The sequence below is a fragment of the Vigna unguiculata genome, chromosome 5 (assembly GCF_004118075.2).
Source record: "Vigna unguiculata cultivar IT97K-499-35 chromosome 5, ASM411807v1, whole genome shotgun sequence".
In the NCBI taxonomy this organism is placed as follows: domain Eukaryota; kingdom Viridiplantae; phylum Streptophyta; class Magnoliopsida; order Fabales; family Fabaceae; genus Vigna; species Vigna unguiculata.
In genome coordinates, this window is record NC_040283.1 from 2,108,212 (window position 1) to 2,128,874 (window position 20,663).

The 20,663-nt window shown below is 37.3% G+C and overlaps 2 protein-coding genes across 6 annotated transcripts; one reads left to right on the forward strand and one right to left on the reverse strand.

The window, feature by feature from the left end:
• Nucleotides 1-532: 532 nt before the first annotated feature.
• LOC114185090 (pentatricopeptide repeat-containing protein At2g31400, chloroplastic) lies at nt 533-4,414 on the reverse strand. Its single transcript, XM_028072594.1, has 4 exons — nt 2,253-4,414; nt 1,384-1,600; nt 1,005-1,189; nt 533-919 (listed from the first exon to the last, which is right to left on the reverse strand). The coding sequence occupies exons 1-4, from the start codon at nt 4,214-4,216 to the stop codon at nt 652-654; spliced, it is 2,634 nt and encodes an 877-aa protein (XP_027928395.1). The 5' UTR covers nt 4,217-4,414; the 3' UTR covers nt 533-651.
• Nucleotides 4,415-5,452: 1,038 nt separating this feature from the next.
• LOC114185111 (kanadaptin) lies at nt 5,453-20,402 on the forward strand. Of its 5 annotated transcripts, XR_003604750.1 has the most exons (12): nt 5,453-5,899; nt 12,982-13,061; nt 13,902-13,957; nt 15,232-15,280; nt 16,475-16,621; nt 16,797-16,892; nt 17,701-17,814; nt 17,979-18,109; nt 18,349-18,596; nt 18,779-19,633; nt 19,718-19,971; nt 20,063-20,402. XR_003604750.1 is itself a non-coding variant. In XM_028072628.1 (11 exons), the coding sequence occupies exons 1-11, from the start codon at nt 5,530-5,532 to the stop codon at nt 19,765-19,767; spliced, it is 2,196 nt and encodes a 731-aa protein (XP_027928429.1). In that variant the 5' UTR covers nt 5,453-5,529; the 3' UTR covers nt 19,768-20,402. The 5 variants fall into 5 exon arrangements, 4 of the variants coding, with proteins under 4 accessions (XP_027928429.1, XP_027928433.1, XP_027928431.1 ...); XM_028072628.1 differs by having other exon boundaries at nt 19,718-20,402; XM_028072632.1 differs by having other exon boundaries at nt 5,791-5,899; nt 12,990-13,061; nt 19,718-20,402.
• The last annotated feature ends 261 nt before the right edge of the window (nt 20,403-20,663 follow it).

A 20,663-nucleotide genomic window follows, 5' to 3' on the forward strand; every position in this document is an offset into this window, starting at 1 on the left:
AACGATGAATGCCAAGAAATAAATGTGGAAACAAGTGTCCCCCTGCCCCGAACCGAAACTTTGTACTGTGTAGTTTACGGTTACCCTTAGAAATTGACAAGTGGTTGTGAGTTTATTATCTTGCTGACGAATGCCTTCTATAATTTTCATTTATCTGCTAGATAGTTTTAATGATCGACCTGAACTACCTATATCATTACTGTATAGGTATTGATGTAACATACACTTTGCATGCTCTAGCCTAAGGTGAAATGTTAGAATACTTTATGTTATCTTCTAGCTATTAATCTATCTAATAAGAACATCAAATGATTTATCTCAGTACCTGAATGAATTTTGTAATTTCATATCATTAACATGGATCACAATTCAACAATGCCAGATTTTATTTCACTATTTTTCATGTAAGAAATTCAATCAAGTAGCTATTATAAATTTACCATGTTTAATTATTCCGGTACTTAATCTGTCTCATGTACTTTTATAAGTACTTTCTTGTCTCGGTTCCATTCCTCCAGAATAGAAGTTTTACTTAGATTTGAAGTTATTTTTCATTTCTCTTACTCTAACGGTGCCATACAAATTACAATTCATGATTCCAAAATGAACTTTGTAATTCATAATTTGAATCTTGATTTAAAAAGTTGATCACTACAAAGCTCCAAGAGATGGTATGTTAAATGTTTGGTTTCTCTCGACTGGTTGAGAATAAACAATGTAATCATGGAGAAGTAGCACATTCAGGGTGCTGGGTTGTCTCAACCAGGCAGCTACTTCAGTTCCTTCTGATACAAACCTCCCCAAATTACACTCAGCTATCTGAAAGGGTGCACCAATGCCATTCAGCAGTGCTTCAACAGCCTTTCTTAAAGCACCGTTGCCTACTACTTTGCTATGCTTGCCCCATCCAGTTAATATGCTGCAAAAAGATTATGATTACAACTTCAATCCTCACCAATCTAATTAAAGGATAACAATAATCTTAAGAGGGAAAACTTCAAAACCTCAATATAGGAGGTGGCTTCTGGCCTCCAAAAACAGTGGTTCGCAATTCCAGCAACCATGAATGCACCATTGCACAGGCTGCTCCACAAGATGTCAGATGTAGATCTAAGCATTCAGTAGACCAGCCACCTTTCCACACATTTCGGTTTCTCCCTTCAATCACAACCATCTGAGCCCCAAGTTTCTGATGAAAAAATCAATTTATTATAAAAACAGAAAAAAATGGAAAAGTTAGATCAATGTAAACGAAAGGGTGCATCTACTGTAAACTCCTAATATTAATCATTCCACTGATGAGACATCAATACAACACATGTTGTAGAAAATTACAAAGGTTACAGATGCATCAGTAGCAAATTTCTAAGTACTCAATTTTACCTGACCAAAATGCCACAACATATCAGTCAGAGCATTATAAAATGCAGATGCTGTTGAAGAATCCATGTGCTCAAGTTCATCAAAAAGTCTTTGAGCCTGATCCCATATGCCTTGCCCATGACCCATAAGTAGGCCATGAGCTACGCCATAGACCTGGCTATCAAACACACGGAGGCCGTCTAATAGCTTTGAAGCATCTTGAAATGTCTCACAACAACTGCATCCAACTCATCAAATTATGCAATTAATAATTGGTTGTATTTATTTAGAGTATCAAAATACGAACTATAAAAAATAAAGGAAAACAGAAACAGTGTCAAACAGTAAAAGAACATTGAGTACATCATCCATAACTAGATAATGTCTGGAATCCTTAGGGTTGAAGAAGTAAGAGAATACAGCTGACAAAAGGTGTTATTCACCAACAAAGTGAAATAAACCACAGCCAGATACCTGGTTTTCTAGTTATTAAGAGAAATAGAACAAAAGGTTTAGTATAGAAATTTGGGCCAATACTTTAAATAATAATTCAAGAAAAGACATAATACAGCAACAAACCCCTCTTATATAGCATACTAAGCTTTAAAAAGACCCCAAGCCTAAGTGTACATCTAATCATAGACATACGTAGTAACTTTAACTTGAAAAAAAGAAACTGAAAGAAAAAAGTAGAATATAAAATAACACTACCACAGAACTAACGGGTGTGAACAATATTGAATTACGAATGCTACATTACTAGGGGGATAAGGAATGGCTTATACCTTTCCATTTTCATTTATCTATTCAATTCTAGGGTAACGTTTAAGTGAATACATATAATAAAATGGGTGTAAGACAAACAGAAATATCGGATAGTTATCTGCTACCTGCAAGCATTCAAGATTGCTGAAAATGTGACAACATTAGGTTTGACTTCCATTTCATGCATTTGTCGAAAGATCTGCACTATGTACAAATTGTCTTGTGTGCTCCTCTTATCCTTCTTCGTAAGACCTGCTTTTTCGGCAGCAAGTTGCTCCAACATCTTCATGATTTCATCATTGTTCCCATTGTCAGTCTTCTGATCTAGAAAGGTACTCACAGTAGAAGATGAATGTTTAATTTGAAGGTCATTGGATTGAAAAGAAGTATCAACCCCAGATTCCAGAGCTGGTGTCTGTCCTACTCTGAAGGCATCAATAATGGAGTTGTAAGTCACAACATTTGGCCTACTTCCTTTCTCTATCATCACATCAAGCAGCCTTAAAGAAGATTTGATCAGACCATTTTTGCATAAAGCATCAATGAGAGCACTGTAAAATACAACATCTGTCTCCATGCCTTCATGCTTGAACTCTCTATAAACATCCATTGCCTCAGCATACATTCTACCTTTAGTGTATATTTTAATTAATGTCGAGTAAGTTAGATCATTAGGATAAATGCGTCTTGCTTTCATCTCATCAAATAGTTTTCTGACCTCAACGTACCTGTTGTATCTGCCATATCCCTCTATCAATGCATTGTAAGTTACTACATCATTTTTTATTCCACAACTCTCCATCTCTTTAAATTTACATACTGCCTCCTCAAACCAACCAAGATTTGCATATAGTCCAACCAGTGCATTGTAAGACACCCTATCCAACCGAATCAACAGGTGCTTCATTTCATCATACACATTTAGGGCATCTTCAAAGCGCTCAGCCTTAGAATAACCAGCCATCAAAGTACTATAAGTCACAACATTGGGCCAAATGTTCTTAGCAGGCATCTCCACATCAATAGCATGCCTGGCAAGATCCATCCTTCCACCTTTACACAGTGCATCTACATAAGTATTATAAGTATACACATCACGCCCAATCCCTTTCCTTTCCATTTCAGCCAACAAATCCTTACACAATTGCCACCTACCCTTCGGGACACAAGTTTTCAGAAGTGAGTTGTAAGTAAGCCGATCTGGCAAACAACCTGCATCTATCATCTCCTCCAAAAACTTAACAACTATGTCAAAGGCAATTTCCCCTTTGGCCCCTGCATCAATAATAGCATTGTATGTGACCAAATTGGGCTCCAAACCAAAGTATCCCATGCTCCTAAACAAATTCACAGCCTCCTGAAAGCGATCATTCCTGCCAAGAGCACTAATCATGGCAGAAAAGGAATAAACAGTATTTCCATACCCTCTACTCCTAGACTCTTCAAACAGATTCAGAGCAAGCTCAATCTTCTTTAACCTACCAAGAGTCCTAATCATGTTGCTGGTCAACTTCCCCATGAAAGTACTATCAGTTGCCCTACTCATGGCAAAATCATAGGTCCTAGTAGCTAGCAAAAGGTCACCAGTATTGGCAAACTCCTTGAGCAAATAAACATAATCCTCAGCAACATAAAGCCTATAATTAAGCAACACACTATCTATGGCAGCAACATCATTACCAGCGTTGCTGAGGCTATGCAAGACCTCCTCAGCCGCCTTGGAGTGCTGCTGGTTGTTGGGGACGGCCCTGGGGCCGCCGGAGTTCATCTTCCCTGGGTTCCGATTGGATCGCCGACCAGAAAACTCGGGCGCAAGCTGGGTTTTCTGGCCACCGAGCCACGGACTCAGTGAAGATGAAAATGCAGCTGAGGCCGTGGCAGCTGCAGAGGGAACACCTGCACCAGCACTTGAGGCAGATGAATAATACCTGGTGGAAGAAGAAGAAGAAGAAGAAGAAGCCCACCGGTTGCGGTTGTTGTTGCGGCGGTGTTGGCTCCTGTTCTGGTTATGGTGGTGGCGTTGGTTGTTGTTGGAGGGTCTCGGCGGAACGGAGGAGAAGTGGGATGGGGTAGTTGGGGTTGATGCCATTGCAATGTTGAAGCAAAAGGGTATCTCAGATAAGGAAAAAGATGAGAACTTTGGGGCTCTAATTGAGTGATAGCTGGTGAAGCTTGGTTGGTAGGAGAAGAGTGTGATGATTCAGTTCACAGCTTTCAACTCAATTTTTTTTCTCTGCAGACAGACATTATCCTATGTTCATCCCCTACGCTTTTGCACTCCACCCGTGCTGCTCTTTCAGCTACTCTTGTTATTATTATAATAATAATAATAATAATAATAATAATAATAATAATAATAATAATATTGTGATAATAAAATAATAGGACAAGACTTAAAAAGAGGATTTTGTATCAGTTTTAGCCTCATGCCACTTTACCCATTTTTTTTCAAGTTTTATGATGACTACTTTACAGTTTTAGAGTGTTTAACACCCATTTGGAACAATTAATGACTTGTGTTTTGTATAACTTAAGAAAACTTTTGAAATTTTATTTTTAGAATAAAGTATTTTTTTTAATTAATTTATGATTCTTTTTTTTTAAGAGCATCTTCTTACTATTCCATATATGTATACATTATCTATTTTGGAAAAAATATTGGTATTAATAATTTTTTGTATAGAAATATTTTATATGTTAAATAACTAATTGTTTTTTTTTAATTTTTAAACCTATTTTGATGTTTGATTAATTATTTTACATAAATTGTCCTATTTTAGTTTTTACTAATTTGTTTAAACTAATTTAACAAAATGAATGTCAAACAATCATAAGTTTATGATTAGACGGTTTTGGTTCTGAGATTAAGTTCAACTTTTTTTCTTACATGAAAAAAAATGCTATAGAATTAACTATAATTGACTATCATTAATTGCTTAAAAATTGCTCAAATCCTATATACTGAGTTTACAAGTTGGATTAGAAATAGAAGTTTGAAGAAGAAATCACAAGTTTAAAAAGTTTAAATATTTTGATTTTTTTTTCTGTTTTAAAGATTTTAGCAATATAATTTAAATTTACTAAGTTTAATTTCCTTATTTAGATAGACTCTTTCACGTTCAAATACAAAATTTTATGTTGATATTAAAAATAATTTTATTTAAAAACCAGGAAAAAGGTAAAATTTAGATAGAGAAAAAACTAGTTCACAACAATGCATTAAAAGATGCTCATTATTATATTCTTTTGATTTTCCTTTAAAATATTAAAATATCCATTTAAAATATTTCTTATTAACTTTTTTATTTTTGAATATTCATCGCCTTCTTCTTCTTCTGCTGTTGCTGCTGCATCTTCAACATCTCAACTTCAACACCTCTCTCTCGCTTGGGAAGAATCGCAATGACGAACTCCATGGGCCCCCCTCCCCCCATAAACCCTAATTTACCAGATACCGCTCCCTCAATGCCTCCTCCCCGCGACTCAACAGAACCCCAACCGTCGATGCCGCCGCCTCGCGACTCAACAGAACCCCAACCACCGCTGCCGCCGCCTCGCGATTCGCACAAGCCTCCCTCGCAGGGTGTTGCGGTTCCTTACAAGATTCCCCCGTGGAGCGCTGCCCCTTGTCACCAGTTCTACCTGGAGGTTCTCAAGGACGGTTCCATCATCGACAAATTCGACGTGTGCGAGAAAGGAGCTTACATGTTCGGCCGATTGGATCTCTGCGACTTCGTGCTCGAGCACCCCACTATTTCTAGGTTTCATGCTGGTACGTTATGCTATCACACTTTCGCATATTTCTCTCTTCTGAATTGCGTGACACTAACTATATCAGACCCGATACGGGTGATTTATTTGGTTGAATGAAGTTTCATACTGCAAAATTGCTTTACTTATGATAAACCATGTTGTGGATGTGAAACAGAGAACAAGGTATTCCAAGAACAAATTCAACTCTCTGTAGCAGTATTATTGAATTTCAGAAAGTACTCATTGAATAATGAGTATTACAGAAAAAAAAAAGGCCAAAAAACGTGAGTATTACAGAAAAAAAAAGGCCAAAAAACGTATGAACGAAAACGTAATATCAGAAATAGGTCCAGAGAGAGAAGTTCATAGCAAAACTATCCTACCCTTCTCTGACCACAACAAACAGAATATATACTAGACTTTTGACCGATCAAAATCCTTCAACCTATAATTAGTTATTTTAATTATTCTGCTTTTCCTGCCTCCATGATCAGTCAGGTGTTCTGGCTGAATTGCATCAGTAATCGACTCTTCTGCTCCTCTATTATGAATTTTGTTATTACCAGTCTCAGCTGTACTTGTTACAATTCCTCCCCCATTAAAATGAACCTTGTCCTCAAGGTTAAATTCTGAAAAAGCTTGCTGCAATTTATCGTGATCTTCCCATGTGGCAGCAGCTGCATCTAATCCTTCCCACTGAATCAGATATTGTGTAACCTGATGTTGGCCTCTCAAGATCACCCGAGAGTGCAAAATCGAGACAGGTTGAATGATAGGAGGCAATTCATTGTGAATAATAAAGGAACATAAGGTTGCAAATGATCTCCCTAACAAGGCTTTAACTGAGAACAGTGGAAAACAGAATGAATTCGGCTGCCTAGGGGCAAAAGTAGCCTGTAAGCAACCTGTCTGAGTCGTTCAATGACTGGAGACGGGCCGAAATACTGTAAACTCAGTTTCTTATTCTTCCTTAGAGCAACCGAATGCTGCCTATAGGGTTGCAATTTCACCAACACCATATCACCAATGTTCAGCTCACTGAATCTCCTCTTCTTGTCAGCATATTTTTTCATGCATTGTTGAGCCTTATGCAAGTTAATTTTTAACCTGTGAAGAGTCAAATCTCGCTGCACTAACTGTTCTTGCACTAAAACATGATCATGACTGTCAAGTGTTTATTTAGTCAATGTAGGAGGATCTCTACCATAAACAATTTTAAATGGGGTCATGCCACTACTATGGTGGTAGCTGGTATTATACCAATACTTTGCCCAAGACAACAACTGTGACCAGGCTTTGGGAGAATCATAAGTAAAGCAGTGCAAATACATTTCCAAACACTTGTTTAAGGATTCCGATTGCCCATTGGATTGTGGGTGATATGCGGTAGTCATATTCAAGGAAGTACCACTCAATTTGAATAGTTGCTGCCAAAGTTGACTAGTGAAAACCCGATCCCTATAAAACACGATGGATTTTGGCATGCCATGCAACTTAACTACATTGGTCATGAATATTTCCGCTACTAATTTACTGGTATAATCAGACTTCAAGGGAGAAAAATGGGCATACTTTGAGAGTCGGTCAATAACTACCATTATTACCGTAAAGCCATTAGAATTAGGGAGACCAGTAATGAAATCCATTGCTAAATCCTCCCAAATCTGATCGGGAATAGGAAGTGGTTGTAATAAACCTGCAGGAAGGGTGTTAGCCACTTTGGCTTGTTGACACACCAAACAGGTTTGCACAAACTCCTTAATATCCTTGTGCATTCCTTTCCAATAAAATTGAGCTGCGATTCGTGCAAAAGTTCTTGTAAAGCCTGCATGTCCTCCTTTCAATGAACTATGGAACTCATGTAAAATGTGTTTAACCAAGTTATGTGCAGCTGGGATAACCAACTTGCCCTTCCAATAAAGCAATTGGTCATGCACATAATAGTGTGGGTCAGAAGGTTGGTTAAGTATGCATGAGTCCATAATAGCCTTTAATGTGATATCTTGCCAAAGAGTTGCCCTCAACTGCTATAAAATATGAAAATTAGGCTGGGACTAAGCCACGTCAAAGGAGCGAGATAGAGAGTCAGTTGCAAGATTATCCTTTCCTGGCTTATATTCAATATGGAAATCATACCCTAACAACTTAGGCAACCACTTATGCTGCTTAGATGTTTGAATTTCTTGATCCGTTAGACTTTTCAAACTCGTTTGATCGGTTCTAATCACAAATTTATGCCCTAGTAAATAGTGTCAAAACTTGGCAATGGCAGCTGTAATAGCATAGAATTCCCTAGCATAGGTTGATTGCTTTTGCATGGTGGCATTTAACTTCTTGGAGAAAAAAGCAATAGGATGAGAATCCTGACTAAGTACAACACCAAATCCCATTCCCGATGCATCGGTTTCTAACACGAATGGCTTAGAGAAGTCACGTAACGCTAACACGGGTGCTTGAGTAAGTGTAGTCCTCAACCTCTCAAAAGCTAATGTAGCCGAATCATCCCAAGTAAAACTATCCTTCAATAAATTCGTTAAGGGATTAGCAATCACTGCATATCCCTTAATAAATCTCCGATAGTAACCTGTAAGTCCCAAAAAACCCCTCAATTGTTTCAAAGTTTGCGGACATGGCCACTGTAGGACAGCCTGCACCTTATCCTTATTCATTGCCACACCTAGTGCTGAAACAGTATGGCCAAGATAATCCACTTGTGACAACCCAAAAGAACACTTGGACAATTTGGCAAATAGTTTATGCTGCTGTAATTTCTGCAACACTACTTCAAGGTGTTGTAAATGTGCTAGCCAGGTGGGGCTGAAAACTAATATATCATAAACATAAACAAGCACAAATTTCCTGAACATACCTTGGAAAATGTCATTTATTAAACTTTGAAATGTGGCTGGTGCATTGGTGAGACCAAACGGCATCACAACCCATTCATAGTGGTCTTGATAGGTGCGAAAAACAGTCTTAAATCTGTCCTCTTCATTCACTAATATTTGGTGATAACGAGAGCGAAGATCCAATTTTGAAAAGAATTTTGCCCCATGTAGCTCATCAATTAATTCATCTACAGTGGGAATCGGAAAACTATCTTTAACAGTTATAGCATTCAGGCTCTATAATCATTGCAGAACCTCCAAGTGCCATCTTTCTTCTTAACAAGTATTATCGGGAAGAAAAAGGACTATTACTGGGCACAATAATTCCTGCAGTCAACATTTCTTGAACCATAATCTCAATTTGCTCTTTCTGGCTATGGGGATACTGGTATGGGCGAACCTTTACCGGTGTTGAACCTGGCAGCAATGGAATGGAATGATTGTGGCACCGCTGAGGAGGTAATCCAACAGGCACCGAGAATACCAGACTATAGTTATGCAACAATGCGGCCAATTCTGGTGCAATAGTAGTAGGGAACACTAACCCCTGATCCGGAAAACAGTCTTTTTGTTTAAACTGCAGTGTGAATAACTCCTCTATGGCATGTCTGTGATGCATTTTGCACAGGTGATGGAATTGAGCTAGCATTGGTAAAGAGGGTTGGTCACCCTGTAATGTGACAAATTGATTGCCCAAATAAAACTTAAGTGTAAGTTTACTGTAATCAGAAATGTGGGCCCCGATCGTGGCTAACCAAGTAGCTCCCAACACGAGATCCGCACCAGTGAAATATATACAGGTAATTTTAAGACATGGCCTTGAATCTTAACCTCCAATTCGTGGACCCTCCCTTCAACAACTAATGCACTTCCATTATCGACCAACACTTGAAATTTGGGAATGGGATCAATAGGCAACTTTAAAGAATGAGCCAAACGTGGTTGCAAAAAATTATCGCTTGAACCACTATCCACTAAAACCTGCATTGTCAGACCATTGATAGCACTTGTAAATTTTAGAGTACCAAAACCAGAGCATCCTTTTAATGCATTATACGACAGATGATGTTCTTGGGCCAATTGTAATTCCAAATTCTGCTCACGATCGGGAGGCTCAGGTTGTAATTCACCATTACTCTCATCTTGCCATTGAAGAAGTAAATATTTGTTTGTTGGGACACCTATGAGTAGGTGAAAACTTGTCATCACAGGTATAACAAAGACCTTTTTCGCGCCTGAGTTGCATCTCGGCAAGGGTTATTCTTTTGACATTGGAATGTCGGATAGTGGTGGAACTCGAATGCAGAGGGGGACTAGGCAGGAGAGGAGGTAGGCTAGTGGATTTTATGGTCTGACTAAGAGGAAGGGAAGGGTTTGCAGCTTGGGTTTTGGAAGATGGAAAATTAGAGTACTGTTTGGATTTGGCAACATACTTCTCCTCATATAACTTGGCCAATGAGACAACTCTAATTAGGGTTACAGGGGATTGAGCAATGACATCTCTTCTAATATCAGGTTTCAAGCCCCCCACAAAAAAATCTAATAAGGCCTCTGACGATATACCTTGAACTCTGTTAGCTAAAGCAGTGAACTGAACATAATAATCATGCACACAACTTGTTTGTGTAAGTTTAAACAAGTGGGATCGTGGGCACTCATATGGTGAGGGTCCAAACTCCATTTCTAAAGCACAAGTAAAAGCAACCCACGAATGGAAAGAATCATGACGCGTCATCATCTGGTACCAAGGAATGACGTCCTTATCGAAATGAATGGCAGCAATGGTAAGTCGATGGTCATCCGGTGTATTATAATAAGAGAAAACTGCTCTGCTTTAAAAATCCACTGCAGCACCTCCGAACCATCAAAGCGCGGAAAATCCAACTTGACGTTACGCACTTGAAATGGGGTGAAACAATCGAAGGTGTGTGCTCCTGCTCAATATTGTGCTTCAGTAGGTTATCTATGGCAGCTTCTAACGTTTCAAATCGTACTGTATTTTCTTGATGTCGGGTCTCCATTAATTCCAAAATACGCTTCACATCTGTGGCAAGGTCTTTGAGGCGAGTATTCTCCGCCATATCGATGAAAGCACCAACTGAAACAAAGAACAAGGTATTCCAAGAACAAATTCAACTCTTTGTAGCAGTATTATTGAATTTCAGAAAGTACTCATTGAATAATGAATATTATAGAAAAAAAGGCCCAAAAACGTATGAACGAAAACGTAATATCATAAATAGGTCTAGAGAGAGAAGTTCACAACAAAACCATCCTACCCTTCTCTCACCACAACAAACAGAATATATACTAGACTTTTGACCAATCAAAATCCCTCAATCTAGAGTTAGTTATTTTAATTCTCGTGCTTTTCCTTCCTCCATGATATGTCAGGTGTCCTGGCTGAATTGCATCAGTAATTGACTCTTCTGCTCCTCTCTTATGAATTTTGTTATTACCAGTGTCAGCTGCACTTGTTACAGGATGTTCTCTTTCTTTGTGATTCTACTGGTATAGCGTGTTAAGTTTTAGCTACTGGACGTCTATGTAAACATTGAGAGGGTTTTTGACCTATGTTTTTATTTTGGTGAAGGATATATTAATTAGGATTAGTCTGGTGTTAGAAGTTATTACATTTAGGGGTGAGCATAAATATTCAACCTGACCGAAACCGTGATATCCGAGAAAGAAATCATGGATACGGGTTGCTCTATTCGGATTCGGTTTGAACGGATAAGATAATATGGATAAATATGGATAGAAATGGTCGGGTACGGATTCTATTTTAAATTTTCGTGGTTACCCGACCCGACCCACAATCAATGACTTTTCCCTAAACCTAATTTGTTGCCAACGTCTTTAGAACCTTCTCCACTTCCAACTTTTCAAAACCAGCAATCTTTCAAACACAACTTCTCCTCTATTTCAAGTTTCTTGCATCTCAACTGCAAGCATCTCCCAAAAAATGATTTTGCCTTTGGAAGAGATTTGTCATGGTCATAGTGTCATCGTTTTCTACTTCAGGTGAAGCGCATCTCCAGCGAGTTGCAGAGGTGGGTGATAAAGCTTGCGGTTGTGCATAGGGAGGAGCTGTGATGGGGGAAGTGACGCGCAATCTACTATGGAGATCGCGTCTTCCGATCTGGTTGTGTCTCAAGCAAGTGCGCGCGACAGACAACTGTGTGACGGTGAACCCATCTACTCCGATCTGTGTTGTAGGTGACAAAGTGGTCTCCGATCTGTATTGTAGGTGGCGACGTAGTGGTGTTTTGTCAGTTCGCACGGTGACGTGGTGATGGAAAGAATCAGGATTGTGGAGAAGATGGAGGAAGCCATGGCAGATTGAAAGGTGATGGAGGTTACATTTTCACATTTTTACAGTTCATTCAGATAAACCGCATCCATCCATGCTTAACCGGATCTGAATTAACCCGAACCCGCCGAACCCGAAAACTAAAAAGGTTGGATATGGATTTCAAATATCAACATTCGGATTTGGTTGGATCGACCTTAAGGATCCGAATCCGATTCAACCCGACCGGTGCTCAGCCCTAAATACATTCCACTCCACACAAAGTTGGAGCTTGTACATCATATGGTTCCAACCTTCATACAAATATGATCATTATTTTCATGGACAAAGTGGAAGTCTATTTCTATATGCTTAGCAAGTAGTTGAATTGTTTAGCTCAAGCAGATTCGAGTTGATTATTTCCTACCACATGTCAGATGATTAAACCCATCTCAGCATGCACTATCGTAATAGCCAATGTGACTGGATTACCTGTATCCATTTTGAAAACATCTAAAAGTCACATTGAAGTTATGGACAACTTTGTGAATTTCATAACCAATGTTTTTCAATCAGTTAGACTGAGGCATTCTTGCTCAAATTACAGGGTTTTAGATATCAAAGGAGGCAACTGAAAGCATAGAGATTTTGAGTAATATTCTTTAGTATTGTAAACATTATACAAAACGCTAAGTACTAGCGCTTATTCATATCAATACAATATCACAATCCTAATTAAATAGGGTGACAAATCATGAGATAAGAGGACTTATGAAAACAAAGGACACGGGGAAACTATTTAAAGGAGATATTGTCTATGATACTGTAAATTGTTTTAATATCAAATAGTTTTCACATATTTTAGCAATTTGTAAAGCTCATCCATGATTCTTACCAATGTTTTCATCTGTATTTTGTTAGTTATTCAGTTTAAGAGAAGTGGAGATGCATATCTCTATGATCTTGGGAGTACTCACGGAACGTTTTTGAACAAAAATCAGGTATCATCGCATTTCCTCTCTCTCTTAAATTTTGGTGATACTTTCTTTAAGATATCAAATCTTTGTTGTGGTCCCTCTTCATGACTTATTTCATGTTTGGAATATATACTGTGGAAGAGATGCTGGAATTGTCAATTTTGCTTTATAAGCTCTTATTCTTAAATTAATTTTTATTTGAATTCCCCTTTTCTACTATTTAATGCTTTCACGCGAGGCACAAGAACTGTTGTTAACATGCATCTCTGCCATCACTACTAAGTAGACTGTAGGACAGTCAGCTGAGCTTATTTGCTGTTATGGTTCGGTCAGAGCTACTCTTGCCAAAACCTTATCCAAAAGTGTTTAACTTAACCCAATGTTTTAAAAAACCTTTAATTACTTCATTTGCTACTTGGGCTGCACCTAAAATATTCCCCCCTGCTCAGAAATGATCTTGGCAACTGTCTCTTGTAGTACTAGCTAGTAAGAAGGTTATTGAGTTTGTAATCGTTTTTAATGCAAATGCAATCTGTTTATCCAGGGAATAACAATGCTACATTGATATTATCCTAATCCAAATGATGTATATGCATAAAATATTTTGTATGCCCCACATTATATTAGCAACTCTGTAATTGTTGAAATTCACAATAATCATTTGAATTATCACCTTAGTTGTGATTTAATTTATCATTTTTCACCCTAGTTCATGCATATTCAGGCCGGGCTGTTCAAAAGATTACCATTTTCTATTGTATTTTATTGAAATATTTGGGCCCAGCTGTTAAGAAAAATGTATGCAGATTTTGAAACTTTATAGCATCAGGGTCATAAATCCTTTTACTTTTCCTGTTTGGTTAGGTGGAAAAGAACACATATGTTGACTTGCATGTTGGTGATGTCATTCGATTTGGCAGGTAGGTATTCTTTGGTTTGTTTTCTATTATGCTCATAAACAAGTCTTTTCCGCTAGCCCATACTGTTCTAGTTCGCACTTAAGCTATTATTACTTCTTTTTTATTATTTCAGACGAGAAATAAGTTTATTTGTTTAATCTATTTCATTTACTAGGTATCTGTGACTGTTACAATCTATGCAGTAGTTATTAAGCCATTCAGAGTAGTTAGTTGCAGATTTTTGGCGGAACTCTGGCTTCTTAAAGGGATATGTGATTAGTCCAGTCGAATTGTTTGACATGTAACAAGTCCATTTGAATTAGTATATGACATTTTACCTTCAAGATATTTTTTTAAAGTCTCACGAAATTTCAGATTTGTGTAGAGATTAAGGATGTCATTACGCATTGTTATTATTGATCACTTTTTTGGTGTTTTCTTGTGATTTTTCGTTTTTAGTAGTCTTTTGGTGGAGGACATGCTATCCTTCTGTCCCTTTACTTTCCGAATGCAATCTACTGCTATTTGTCGTACCTTGCCTCTGTAAATTCTGTTACAGGTTCGTTAGGCTCAATATTCTTTAACGTTTGGCATTTGGTATAAAACAAATTTTTCATGTCTAGGGATTATGAATCCTAGGAATGACTAAAACCTGTTTGTTGTCATTACATTCTTGGGGATATTTACATAATTCTTTTAATTAAAAATTAATTAGATATTTTTAATTAAAATTAAGTTTAGGTTTTTTTCTTTACTTATTAGGGTATGTGTAGGGTTGGTCAAATTGTGCCTTGAGTAATAACTTATGGAATGCAAATTTAATCAATACAACAGTACTTATTAACTAGACCACATATACACAATTTCATACACTTTAAAAAATTATTTAAAAGTTTATCACGTCAGTTAATTTTAATGGATAATATGATATTTAAAAATTTGTAAATATTCATGGTTAGAGAACTTATGTATAAAAGTTTAAATCATGTGAAATTTCATAGACGTGATCACTAAGATAATATAATTAGCTTCAATAGTTGGATTAATTGAATTTGCATTCTACAAACAGTTATCATAGATGTAATTTGACTAAGTTTTACACCTGGCTTAAACGGATCAAAGCAGTGGTCATCCCGCTACTGCTATAGCATTTTTTGGGAGGTGGCCGCTCTGCTTTTAACTAGTATGGTGTACATATGAAGATGATAGGATTTGATTAATTTTCATCTACAAGAAATTTTATTTTCCTACTTTATGTTTTGTATGTATGTATTCATCTTGTTTTACATTCACAGGTCATCTCGCATGTTCATTTTTCAAGGACCACCTGACTTGATGCCTCCTGTAAGATCCCGACTTCTTTTTTTTTATTGTTACATTTATAACCATTTGTTGTTTTCTGTTGGAAAATGTGTCCCACTACCTCTCTTCAAAGGGAAAAAAGGAATTGTTCCAGCTTCCAGTATTTACGTTCTTGGGGTTAATTGGTTTTGCAGAAACTTCCTTTCTTGTGTTTCCCTTTTGCAAATAATTGTCATATTTATATTTGGGATGATAAATGCATTCTCTAAGTTGATAAATGTTGCTTTCAGTTATCACTTGAGTAAGTGCTCGTTGAATAGTTCTATATTATACATCTAACACACCCCTTCACGCCTTCATGCAAGTGCTCGTTGGGCTTAAAGATACTATTCACTTACCTTCGGTTGAAATTCAACTTTTCATTCAATGAGGGTTGTGTGAGAAACAAGCTCTAGAATATAGAACACAGAATCTCGCAGCAAAAGTTCTAAAGATATTACGAAGAATGACCAGAGATATTTTTAATAGCTTAAAACTTCATGGGATGCTTCTATGTGTCTTCAAAGACTTCTCATTTTGTATTTATAAGCTCCCTTGAAAGTTTAGCCATTGGAGATATATTGTGAATTTCCAATGCCTGGTCTGATATCTCATTAGAGAGAAAGATATTATGATGCATTAAATGACATATAATACATTTCACCAATTTGATCTCTTCATTAGATAAAGCAATTAGTTTATCTTACTGAAATTGGTTGTGAGACCTGCTTGTGTGACTAATATGACTTGTTGCATCATCTTTCTTGATACCTTCCACTCTATGTTCAAGGTGGATGTTTTGATGGTTGGCTCTGACCAAGAGATTGCCTTTGCATTAAGCGCAGATGCCATCTTACCTTTTTGAAACAACAGAGTATGCTTGAATAATATTAGTTAAAAAAGGTGAAACATTGAATATATCATTAAGGCTGTTGGACTATGCCGCGCAAGGTCCTTGTTTGGACTGAAACATCTATATACTTACTGACGAAACATCGTCTGATTAGACGAACCACTCATTTGATGTCTTAAATGTTTTATTTTTTAACTTAAAAAATTTTAGGGCTATAAACATCTTTGGTCGAACATTTCTTCTCTTCACGCTTTATTTTTTAATCTTTTGACAAAATTATAATTTTTTTATCTGATTATTACTGCAACTCACCCTTTTATTTTTCGTGTTGGCTTATTTTGTAGGAAACTAATGCAAAACTTATGAAAGAAGTGAAGATGCGGGAAGCAATGCTAGATAGGGAAGCTTCAGTGCGAAGAGCAAGACAGGAAGCATCTCTTGCTGAGGGTATATCTTGGGGCATGGGTGAGGATGCTATTGAAGAAGAAGAGGTTTGTCAAAGCTTGTAATTATATGATAATCAACTTTTTTTGTTTGTTTGAACTACATAATTAATTATGAACATTTTACATGTTCTGACCTCAGAATCTACCTCTTCTGTTAAAACTCGAGTTGGCTATTTAGTATTTATGTCTGATTTATTAGTTTGATGGATTCAAATTTCAGGATGACGCTGAAGAAGTGACGTGGCAGTCATACAAAGGACAACTTACAGAAAAACAAGAAAAAACCCGTGAGAAAATAATCAAAAGGATGGAAAAGGTGAGTCTTTCCTTTTAATTTGGTTTCCCATGCTTTTATTTATTTTGAATTATAATCCATACTTTATCACTTCGAAAATTTCATTCAATTCAACTGAATATAATACTAATTTTTTATAGCAGTCAACAGTCAACCTATCATCATATCTAATACTCAAATTGAATGCTAACCATATGATTTAAAATATATAAATTCACTGTTGAGATCCCTGTGATGAGTTAGTTAGGCTTTTTATTTGCAAGAAAAGTTCACCAGTCGGTCGATCTACTTTTTTGGCATTGCATACTTCATGCACAGCTGCCAAGCTCAAGCTTTCATCTTAGCATGAAAGTGATTATGAATAGTTTCCCAGTGTTGCTATGAATTTCTGCAACCAATTTCATGAGTGAGTGTAGAAGAATAATGTGAGACAAGCAATTGATCCTGCCACTCCCAAGCAGTGCATGCGGGATTCTCGACTCCTGCCGTGTGATCAGATTTAGAGAGAAACCACAAAAGAGATCCAGTTGGTGGATTTGGATCCATAACCATGATTGAGGGTCTAGACGCTCATAATACCATCTAGAGTTTCAAGAGGTTTTCTAATTCTGAAAATATGATAGAACTGAATCAAGTCAGTGTCTAGGGATTCTAATATTTTTTATATGCATACTATTAGAATAATCTAGGGAGCTAACTATACTAACGGGTCTAACTAAGCTGCAACTATTACAAGATAATGTAACCAAAAGACACAATGATACACACAGTCGCATACTCTAACACCTATTAACCATGATAGTCATTTGTGTTCTCTTTCTTTGTTCAGATTGCTAATATGAAGAAAGAAATAAATTCTATACGAGTTAAAGACATTTCTCAGGGTGGATTAACTCAAGGCCAACAGGTTCAGATTGCTAGGAATGAACAGAGAATAACGCAGGTATTGGAGAAAAATAAATTTGACAAGAACCTTATATATTGTTCTTAATACTCTGTGATTGTCTGAGGTTTTATAATTAATTTTTTTTTCCTATCATGCTATCTTGTTAATTGGTTAAATATTTGTCACGTGAGCTTATTACCTGAAATTTTTTAATGGGATAGATATTGGAAGAACTCGAGAACTTGGAAGAGACATTGAATGATAGTATTCGAGAAAGTCTTGGTGCACGTACAGGAAAAATGTCTCATGGCAAGAAGAAAGGCACAATTGAAGAAGAAGAAGAATATGTTAGGTATAATATCATTGATGGAAGTCATTTTTGTGAAAGTGAAAATTTTGGAGATGAGTTTCATGCCTAATATTTACTGCTAAATGCTTTAATTGCTTGTATATATATTTGGAATCTTTTGTTCTTTTGGGGTGAAGCAAGTGGAATATGTTTAGTGTGCTTGCTTGAATTTGTCATGCTGCAATATTTATAGTGATGTACCAAAACTAAAGTGCACGTTGGTATTTACTTCTATTGTTCAGTGATGATGATGAATTTTATGACCGTACCAAGAAAAAGCCTTCACATCAGAAACCTGGTGACAACCAATCTGTTGAGACTGCAGATACTCTTCTTGATAAGAGAGATGCCATCACCAATGAAATGAATGAAAAGAAAGAGTTGCTTATGATTGAAAAGAACAATATGTTGTCAAAGTCAAAGAGTGCCACACAAGACGAAGTTGATGACTCACTTGATGCGTACATGTCAGGGCTGTCATCTCAACTAGGTGAGTTCCTTTAACTAAATATACTAAGCTTTCAATGTTTTAGGTTGTTTAAAAGTATAATGTCTTCGGTACATAGTTTCATTTTTCCTCAATTTATCTATCGTTATGTGCAACGTCATGTCTTAAATTGCACCAAGAGAGAATTGGCTGTGTTTACCCATTATGATCTTCTTTTCTGTCAGTGTATGATAAAAGTGTGCAACTTGAAAAGGAATTGTCAACTCTTCAGACTGAGCTTGATAGAGTATACTACCTGTTGAAGATTGCTGACCCAACAGGAGAAGCTGCCAAGAAAAGGGAGTTGATGGCGCAAGAACCCAAACTAAAAAAATCTGAAAATATCTCTACCGTCAAGAAGAAACCACCTGCAGAGGCACATAAAAGCAGTGAGCCTTGTGCAAAGGCAGATAACAAGAAAGTTAAGAAACCACCTGTGGAAACCCAGATCAGCAAGACCTCTGTCAAATCAGATGACTGTATAGAAGGAGAAAAAGCTAGTGCTGCAACTTCGGGTTTAGACAAGTCAGAACCTGGCCATGACAAGTTGGAGGCTGAGAATGTTGTATTTGCTGTACCAAAGCCCCAATGGCTTGGTGCTGTAGAGGATAGAGTTGCAGATGATACCCAACAGTCGTTGCCCTCTCCCTCTCCGAACGTGCATGACACAGATGAGTCCAATCAGTTTGTGGACTACAAGGACAGGGGAAAAATTTTGGGCAGTGGTGATAGTGCAAAGGCTTCAGCGGAATTTAAAATTGAGTCTGCTGCTGGTCTAATTTTAAGGAAACGGAAGCAAGTTGAGACGACCGCAGCAAATAGTAATGACACCTCTCAACAATTGACATCCTCCACGTCAGGGGAAAAAATGGCTGAGGATGCTGTGGCACTGCTATTGAAGCACAATGGGGGGCTGTATACTAATGAGGAGGAAAGAAGTGAAGACCAAAAGAGGAGGGGCCCTAAAAGAGTGCTTGGGCCTGAGAAACCGTCCTTCTTGAATAATGAGATGGATTATGACTCCTGGGTTCCACCTGAAGGTAAATAATATTTTGGTTCAGATCTGACCATGTGCTTGAATTGCCATATTATTGGACGATCATACATTGCTTTGCTTTGTGCAGGACAATCAGGTGATGGACGTACTTCCTTGAATGATAGACTTGGCTACTAAGGTCGGTTGATGTGAACCAATGTTCATTACGAGAAGGGAGTTTAGGCTGTGAACATTTACCTATATATATTGACGAGGGAGCAGGCTTACTTTACTCAGCATTGATGCACTTAAAAGCAGGGTTTTGGTTAAATATGACTTTCAGTGACTTCAAATCCCTTCTAAAGAAGTGAAAGAATGAAGTTTGTTGGTGAAAAGACTGATGTAAGTAACAGACACATGGTGGCTTGAAAAGCTTTTTAAATGTAGTGATAGACAGATGTAATTCACTGATACCGTTGTCAAATGCTCGCAGCATGTTCTTAGTAGAGGTTTGAATGAGGCAGGCTACGCCATCCTGTTCTGATTAATAGCAAAGCAGTTTAGACCCAAAACTCATGCTACTGTCCTTCGGAATGTAAGGCCAATGATAAGTGTCTACCCAAATACCCGTGAAGTGGACAATGAAAATTATCTGCGTAGCGATCGGACATTATACGGGACAAAATAGTTAAAGATGAATATTGAACCTCATTAGGGGGGAAATATACTTTGATATGGAAGAGATATTTGTTAGAATTTATAATAACTACACTACGCTAATTATCGGTATGATTCCTCTTTTTGGCGAATGGAATGAACAGTTTATAGATGAACTGTGCATCATTACTGACCTCGTTTGATTATGAAAGTTGAGATTGTCGGTAACTAGATCAGCCTGCATTAGACGCTTGTCCAGAACAAATTCAGCAGGAGTGTCCTGGTAAGTCCTTTTGTCGACGATTAAAGTCAAATCCAACTTTTATGTCATTTGCGACCTGGTTTATGTTCTGCTACATACTGATTTATATGGTTTAACACAACAAATATATAACTAATTGTAGAGATAGGAGCTACGCAAAGTTTTCAAGGTCAAA